At 40.3% G+C, this 9329-nt stretch overlaps 1 protein-coding gene across 1 annotated transcript; it reads right to left on the reverse strand.

The window, feature by feature from the left end:
• Positions 1 to 962: 962 nt before the first annotated feature.
• On the reverse strand, positions 963 to 8616 carry LOC113006883 (elongation of very long chain fatty acids protein 4-like). The gene is made up of 7 exons (XM_026143115.1): positions 8337 to 8616; positions 6948 to 7039; positions 6162 to 6349; positions 4900 to 4980; positions 3592 to 3763; positions 3341 to 3468; positions 963 to 1821 (listed from the first exon to the last, which is right to left on the reverse strand). Exons 2-7 carry the CDS (start codon positions 7012 to 7014, stop codon positions 1525 to 1527), a joined length of 933 nt encoding a protein of 310 aa, XP_025998900.1. The 5' UTR covers positions 7015 to 7039; positions 8337 to 8616; the 3' UTR covers positions 963 to 1524.
• Positions 8617 to 9329: the final 713 nt, after the last annotated feature.

The following is a 9329-nucleotide window of genomic DNA, read 5'->3' on the forward strand; positions in this document are numbered from 1 at the left end:
CTCTTTCCATTGTACAGATGGAAATAGGAGAGATGAAGTAAGTAGGACAAAGGGAGAAAGTTGGAGGATGGGAAGACTAGCTTCTGGTAGTTTAGCAGATGATTTGCAGCTGAATGCACAGACGCTAATGCCAAAACTAGCACAAAGACACACAAACGCAACCTATGGGGTGCTGACATTGTCTTTATTTCAGTTATATGTGCAGCCAGGGAAAGCTGTGTCACTTCTGTTTTAATAAGACAATCCTTTTCCTTAAAAAAAAAAAGACGAAGCTCTTCTCAAGACGACTTTCCCCGTCCGTTCTACGTGGCAGTGAGACAATACTGAGCTGTACATCAATCTCTTATTCTTGCACCTCAGCTACATTGCACAGCAAAAAGAAAGAACGACCCACAGAAATGTGTATTATAACAAAGATAATCATAAATTAGCGTGACTCTATAAAAAAAAACCTACAATTTCACCGCCCCCCTCAAAAGTATTTAAAACCAGGTTTTTAATCCACAAAGCACATAAAGAAAATAGTGTATCACTCTGTAAGTGCAGCACAGGTAAATAAAATCAGAGAAGACAGTGAAATTTGAAGTCTGGTAGATGGTGCAGCTGACTGCAAAGAGTTGATGGCAGATAATGTAGAGACATGTTTTTTTGTTTCTTTGCTAGCCATGTTAAGGTAAACTAAGTATTTGTAAACAATGATTACCCCCCAAACCAAAAAAGAAAAAAAAAGAAAGATCAGAGTTTTGAATGTTTTTTCCCCTTGTTAACAGTTTAAATAATAATAATAATGGATACTTTATTGATCCCCATGGGGAAATTACTTGTTTTTCTCTGCATTTGACCCATTCACTCAGTGAAGCAGTGGGCAGCCCACTAAGCAGGCGCCCGGGGAGCAGTGTGTAGGGACGGTACCTTGCTCAGGGGTACCTCAGGGTAGCCGTTAAGTGGATTCGAACCGCCGACCTTCCGATCATGGGGCGACCACTTTACCTACTGAGCTATCCCTGCCCCAAATGAATTGATACTCATTGAAAGCACTAGAAAATAAATTAATTTAGCTTATTAAACACTATTAAGCTTTTAAACAGTACTGGAATCCAGAGTACAAAAGTTGGAGGTGGATTCCGGTTGAAAGTAAGTGGATGCTGAGCAGGATGCGGTTCCTTTAATATTTTGGTCCTACTATGGTCCAAAACAGAGCTGGACAGAGGAACGGGGGGGTGGGCCTACACGAACAGCAATTTTCTTTTCTTATCTGGATTTAATTACAAAAGAAAGCTGTCATGGAGACAACCGACACTCTCGTCCCCTCAAAACCAGAACCATTTACAGACACACCCAGTGAACACACACTGCTAACCATTCACTTCATCAAGTTGGTCCCTAATCACATCCATCCACTTTATTTGCAGGGATGATCGTCTGGTTTGAACTCTGTTTATCCCTCCCCTCCCCTCCCCTCCCTCTTTCTCTGGCCTATAAAATAACTGTCTGCTTTTCGCAAAGCAAGCCCCGTTTCCTGCTTTACTCCCTTTTCGCTCTTCCTTTCTTTTGCCTCTTTCCGTTGTCCTCCTCATCGTCCTCCTCCTCTTCCTCCACTTTGCTATGACCGTTAGCCACCACAGAGGAGCCGTTTGTTATGGGCTTCCCTCCTTTCCGAGAAAAGGCAGGCTTGCGTCGATAAGCGTGGTAGTAGAAGTTGGCGAAGAGGATGATAAAGGTGACGGCGTAGCCAATCAGAGCCCACTGCATCCAGCAGGGGAATGGACAGCCGGTGTAGAGGGAGTGGCCAGCGTGGCCGATGGTTACGTGGAACTGGATCTGGTGAGTATGTAAGAAAAAAAGATTAAAAAGACACAGAAGAAGCAGTCTGAATTTTTGAATATACAACTACCAACTAAAATCAGAGCTATCACTGAAACAGGCAGAAATCAGTAACAAACGAAGATCTGTCAGATTAACTTAACACTAAAGCCTACATATTTGTGTTTCTCATGCATACAGCTGTTTCAGAGGGCTGACTTCACTCCTGTTCCCAAGTTTAATCCCAGTGGTTCACCACGGTGGATGAATCAGCATATCTGATTTGGCACAAATTCTACATCGGATGCTTTTCCTGATGCAACCCTCCAATTTATCCAGTCTTGGGACCTGGGACTAGCCTGTGATCCCCTGAGATTGCATCTCTTCGCAGTATCAAACCAGGGATCCACCTTGTGCTAGACTAATGTGTTCGCTACTACACCATGGAACCTCTAGAATCAATGCTAATAACATTTCCTAAAAGCCTATTATCACTATATTAAAAGTTTATAACAATTAAATAATGTTTCATACTGATATGATACCCAATTGTATTAATCTTTAAAATGTGAAGATCTAAGAGGAAAATATAGTTACAGATTTAAAAGTTGATTTTTTAATATAACATTATATTAAAACCTGCCTGCCTCCTTCAGTGGCAGGCTGTGGCACCCACGATGTGGGACGGAGAGATTTCGCAGGTCTTTCCTCCCTACTGCTGTCAGACTCCACAACAAAGACTTCAACTGATCAAACACACACATCCACACATGTGCAATAGCAATAACACTAAGTGCAATACTCTTTTCTGGCATCGTTGTATTATAATCAATTGTACCTAGCATTTGTATTCTATTTTATTCGATTGTATATAGTATTTTATTATTGTGTACAGTATCTCATAGATATATTATTCCAGTGTTTTTTCTCTAATTTTTCTATGCAACTTTGCACTGTCCACTGCTGTAACAAAACAAATTTCCCACACGTGGGACTAATAAAGGTCATCTTGTCTTATCCTATCTTATTAATATTCCCTATGTGTGGAATAAAGAATACACTGTCAACCAATTTTCAGTCATAAATGTGGCAGACTTCAAAAGACTCATTGCTGATGGAAAGGTCTAATTAAGTCTGTAAGAGTTCAACAAATTCAGATATAGTTAATTAAATACAAGCAAAAAATTAATTAAGCGCTCATTTGTAGCACATTTATAGCAATTCATTATTAGCTTCATAAGCTCTGCGTTTCTGCGTAAACTTTATTATAACTGGATGAAGGTGCAAACTATATCTAGGGGCTTCACATATTAGCAGATCAGTGGATCTTTAGATGATAACCATTGTCACTAATAATCACTCTGAGGCAAGTGAAACCCAAAGTGTGTTTCATTGTCCTCACAATTAGCTCAGGTAATTCGGAGAGGCAAAAAACACCAATCACACCATGTTAGCATAAAAAACTGTTGGCTAAACTTTCGCAATCAATAACGTCAAGTTATTTGATATATGATGCATCCCTAAAGGTGCCACTTACCATCTGGATAATGGTGAGGTATTTCTTCCACCAGAGGTACTTCTGCATCTGAGGTCCCAAGGCAGCCAAGCCATAGTACCCGTACATGAGGACGTGGATGGAAGAGTTGATGGTTGCACCAAAAAATGCTGTGGAAACAGTTACATTTATATCAGAGGTGATGGTGGCTGTGTTATTACTAAACAGCCGTAATGTGCCTATTTTCCAGCTCCAAGTACAAAGACAAGCTCTAGTCTGATTCTTTGACTCACATTGTCCACCGGGAACCCATTTGATTCCAATCCACCAGAGGATGAACATGGTGCAGTGATGGTAGACGTGGAGGAAGCTGACTTGGTTGAACTTCTTCCTCAGTATGAAAAAGACAGTGTCCAGGAACTCCACTCCTTTGGAGATGTAGTACCACCAAAGAGCCGAGGCTATCTAAAGATATAAAATGAGGCAAGGTGAATTATCACAGCACACCGAGGTGAATCCGTCACATAAGTCAATAAACCTTTTGAGACAATGCATGGGACATTACATTTGACTTCTCTGACTTTTTTGCATCTTATATTTCACTCTTCTCAACACAGACCTGTTACATCCCTTGCATCCTAAACAAGACCTCCGGAGGAGGTTAAGGTCCTATGTAGGTCATATTTAACTATTTACAGCCTGTTTCTGATTCCTTTTCTGAAGGTTTCTTCAGTGAAACATTGCTGGTAACAAATGTTCTGCAAATAATGATTACATGGAGTTAAGATCACTGTAAACAAAGCCAATGGCAACTGTAGACAACATCAGAATCCCACATAAAATAACATTATTGTAAACTATGTAAATTATATATTTACATAGTTATTGGTACAATATATATTAATATTTCTTTAGTGGTGATCTCTAGCGTGGTATTCTTCCTAGTACACAAATAATGAAGCAGATTCTTTGCCTGAGTTTCCTTTGTACTAATAGAAAATCTTTAGATGACAGAAAAATGTAGCAACTGAGGATCTTTGGAGAGATCAGCAAATCAAATATTTTTAGTAACTCCTTTATACTAACACAGCATGTCAAAATCTCTCTCTCTGTTATCCTATTCAACTCTGTCGCAGTACAAATTACTCCCCTTGTGACACACAGCACACAAGGTTGCTCTCTAAGCCATCTTGCTCTGGCATCTCTTATCCTTAAGGCCATCATGAAAGCGTGAAGCCTAAAGGTGGAGATGGGGCGGAGCTTAAGGGTGGTGAGACTGACTGGTCCCGCCCCTCTGAGTGTTGAGCCAAACCCTCTTTGTGCTGAAATCATTAGAAATATACAGTATCTCTCAGCCCTCGCTCTCCTTCATGCTTATAGTGATATATGTACAGTCAAGAAATGTGGCTCTTCTTTCCTGTGTCAATACTGCAGCCCCACTGCTTTACAAAAGATTAGCAAAAGTAGTAAAAAAATTGTCATACTAAAAAGTGTCATATTAATGTTATTTTACCCTAACTATGTCCAGTGCAGAGGTAAACTGTGTGCGAAGGATGTTCACAGATTGCTTTTTAGATGTCTGTGCGTGCGAGGGAACCTACCCTGACTTCATTGACATCATTCGAGTAGTTTACAGGCTGACAGAGGTAGCTGTACCCGGCTGCTCTGGAGGCTAGTAGGAGCTGATGAGAGGACACAAAGTCGGAACAAGGATGAGAGCAGAACAACAGATCCTGCCTGTGATCTGGAGAGACCGACAACTACTGCAAGTCACTCCTGTTCAATTACCCTTTTTCACGTAAGCACTGCTAAAACATTAACAGCACACAGAGAGCAGGACTGAACATGAGATTCTGTGCAGATAGGACCTTCAGTTTATCCAAAAATACATGAAGAATGTAAGCAGACACAAATTTGACTCAAAAAGATCAAATTAGTGAAAGAGCCTATGTGCTCCTATAATTCACGTGAATCTCCCCACTTTCTTTTCTTGTAGAATTGAACATGTTTTGCAGATGCATTGCCATGTATGCAATACAAGACTTTGGTAATGTAAATCACTAAATATGATGCCTACTCATTTAAAGTCACATAGACAGTTAAAAAATATGTATATCCAAAAATCGAATTTCTCCTACGTCTTATGCTTCTAGTTGACTGGATATATGACGCACCAAATTAAAAATGTCTTTATTTATTCAATACAAAGGTTTCCACACTAATCTTACTGGCTGCCCTCCAGGTTCTTCTAGTAGGGAGTAAAGGCAGTTCCATCCACGTAATGGAGTTACCAGAGAAAATGGGTGATCAAGGAAGCTACATTAAACCCCCTCAGGTAAGAGTTTTGAAAACTCTGAGCGGACTGAAATGCTGTTATTTGGTGCATTCAGTGACAGATGTTCATGCTGTGGGCTTCACTGCAAACATGTTATATGAGCATTATTGCTAACATCAAAAAAGGTAGCCACAAAATACTGCAGCCGCTTCTGACTTGTGCAAATAATGGTTATTTGACAGTAAGATTAAGTTGAAATATTTTCTCTTTATTAGGGAAAGAAATAAAATGTTCATTTGATTAGATCCACAATCTTTAAAGCTGGAAACTGAATTCACAGACCTGCAGAATCTGTGTCATACATCCATTTCCTTTAATAAGCTCTAAGGTATATTTCATGTATATACAAAATATAGTGCTTTGTAAAGTATTTTTTTATGTTTGTTTGTAAGTTTGATGGACAAAAAATGTATTTTCAATTTAGATTCTGCCCAGAATCTGCCAAGCACCATATCGTGGCTCTTTTAAGCATCTAGTACCTCCACTTTAAGCTATGATCGGTCCTTCAAAGGCTACAATGGCACTCACCTCTTTGGCGATGTAGAAGTTGAGGACCACCATGCTGAAGTTGTAGACTATGAGGGTCTTCCTGAGTGTGTAGGGCTGGCGATCTTGCATGTATTTAGGTCCTGCCCACAGGAAGATCAAGTACAGGCAGCTGATAGCCAGAGTAGGGAAGGGAGAGGACATCATGGGCCAGTGCTGAACCCTCTTGTCTGATGGTAAAGGGGTTACAGTTAATTTTAAGGGTGGGGAAGAAAAACACAAAAAAAGTTACAGCTGTAAATATCAGGATAGATTCAACTGAAGCATTAATAAACATATGTTGTAAAGTTGAGCCACAAACCCTCATAATCTTTATTAATTTTATTATTTATTTTTTACTAAGAACACAAGCTACAGAAGTTATAGTTTGGCATTCATTTATTAGCTCTATAAAAACAGTACAGAGGATGTAAGTTGAAGGTGAAAATACTCTTCCCGGCTCAAAAATAAGCTGACAAGTTTAGTTTTGCAGTTCCTCTTTCACTTGATACACGCACGTAGCTGTAAACACACTTGCAAAGCGTCAAGTATGTTTACTTTTGCAGTTTTCTGTTCACTCCATATACCATCAGCAAGCACATCTACACATACACACGACTGCATGATGATGAAAACAAGAGACATCGATCACTTTTGGTGAAGTTATAATAATCCATTATTATGATTATGCAGCCACTGTTGAACAAACCATGTTGCCACCCCACAGATGTGCGTATGTAGTGAAAGCTCCTATTGCGTGTTGTTTCCAAGCAAGAGATCCTAGCTTACCTGCTATAGTAAGGCTCCATTTGTAAAACTCTACAGTGTCATTCACAAGATGCGTTACAACCTCCATGGCTCTGCCTTTGGTCTAGATTACACTGTGGTGGAGAGAGAGAGAGAAGAGCAGAATATCAAAATCAGCTAGAGTTACACTGTATTGGTAAACGATGTCTGGACTAAAGTCAAACATTTCAACAGCTCAAATAATATGTTAAATGCATGTTATGATAAATGCATGATGAAGTTTTTTCTTTTCACTCTTTTCTCCATTGAAAGTGCACATTAGTCACCTATTCACCACAAACCTCCACAGGAAGTTGATTATTATGATTGCTGGGCACTCCCATCAGTTACAGATAACTACAGGAAAATGGATGGAGGATACTGAGTAATAATGGGCACACAAATAAAAAACGCACACATATGAGACAGTAATAATGCAGAGGGCGATTTGCACCCCATTGATAAGGCAGCATTACATAACAAACCCTTTTTATCCACTTGAGAGCTGGGAGCAGGTGTCTCTATATTAATCTATAATTAATCCTATGCGTCAGATCAGCTGCCCTTTAAATAATTAATTGCTAAGTGTACAGTAACTACTGCCCACCAGTGAGCGCTCAGTGGAAGGAAAGTGTTGAGTGTTGAGCACAGAGTTGCTCATAGCTTTATCAGGATAACTTTATTTGCAGGATGCATCACATCCAATCCAGGGTCCAGGGTTTAGTTGAGCAGCAGAGGGCCGCGGAGGGAGATCAGATAAGAGAGGGTTAACCGGGTCTGTGCAAGAACAAAAAGACTGGGGCGCATGTGTCAGCAGGTTTCGCCCTGACCGCTCAAGAGGCTTACATTCAATTGATCAACGAGCTTAGATGTAGGCCTAAGAACAAATGCCCAACCATTTGACAGCCTGCCGGATGGTTATCTGCCTATATGTGCTATGACATACGCAAAAAATAAAAATAAAGAAAGAAAGGAAAACAGACAATACAACCTGCACACTGCACAGCAGTGATACTGTCATTTTTGCAATGATGGGGATTTAAAAGAATAAACACATCGCCCTTTTTATTTTAAAAGGGGTCCAACAAGTGATTTACTCCAGTCAGCTTTATTCGGATGGTGGTAACAGGTGGTAGCTGAAAGGCACTGAGGGCTGATACTATAGTTCTTTGTAGCTTGCAAGCCATAGAAATGTGATTCTTCATCCGCCAGCGTTAAATACATTATTTCTGGTGTACAAAAGGCTCGTCCCCTCTCTAAGTAACTCCAAAATTAAAGCTCAAATGTTTAATTTTCATGTATAATAAACTCACAAGAACAAAGTATACTCAAAACCGCATTACAATAACACTTAAAACTCATGCAATAGTTTTTAAAGATGCATTTACTTACGTCCTCGATATTTAAAAGCGTATAATGACATCCGGTGGCAATATGATGCCCAACTCCTGTCAGTAACTGTTTCGCTCCCCCTCTTCTTCTTCTGCCCTTACAGCTTATCAGTTCATTCGCTGCTCCTGTTCAAATTCGACATCAAGCAGCAAATTTGGCAAGAAACTAACAAAAGAAAAGGCAAGTGGAAACCTATGACTAAGGTTTGCCCGTTAAGCAGTCGGTCCGTGCCGGCCGCTCAGCCGCATCTTCTTCTCCCAATCTCCTGGAAGCAGGGAAGCCAGAGCGCATTGCGCATGCGGGAATCGACTCTACTGTCTCACGCGCATCAGGCGATGGCAGCTCACCTCGTGGCCGTGCTCGCGTTGTCGCACTTGTGATAAACCTCGGCATTTACTAACCGTACATATAAACAGTTAGATAATTAAGAAGCAAACTAGCTTCGTTGCTATTCATATATCTTAATAAAAATAGATAAATGATAATAACTTTCTATTCACAGCCTAAAACAACTATATACATCCTAGAGGTTTGGCTCTGCAGGTTGCCTTACTCGTAAAAACGTCCCTGTCGGATTTCTCCACTAGATGGTGCTGTTAGGCTATCTTTAAGTTTTCAATTCACCGTCACCGGCTCAAGACTCCTTTAGGAGGGTTTCCTCAGAAGGAAAGCTGGTTTATGTATTTTGGTGGAGCGAAATTTCCCATTTCCTTTATCAAAAATGTATTGCCAAGTCACAACATTAGTCATCGAATTATTATGGCTATATGTCACTGTCTGCGTTTGTTAGGTTAGTTGTCACAGCATAACCTACAAGTGAAAATTAGTTTTGACTAGTGTGTCAGGCTGTGCTGTTTTGGAGAATCCAGTACATTTGAAAAGGCTCTATTGCTGTGCCAGAGCCATTTATAGGCTTTTCTGTGAGGAAGGGTGACAGATCCAGCTGGACTACACTAACCTGGCCCAACCACCAAAAGGCTGTAGGCATCCAGA

Source organism: Astatotilapia calliptera, chromosome 15, assembly GCF_900246225.1.
Source record: "Astatotilapia calliptera chromosome 15, fAstCal1.2, whole genome shotgun sequence".
Taxonomy (NCBI): Eukaryota; Metazoa; Chordata; class Actinopteri; order Cichliformes; family Cichlidae; genus Astatotilapia; species Astatotilapia calliptera.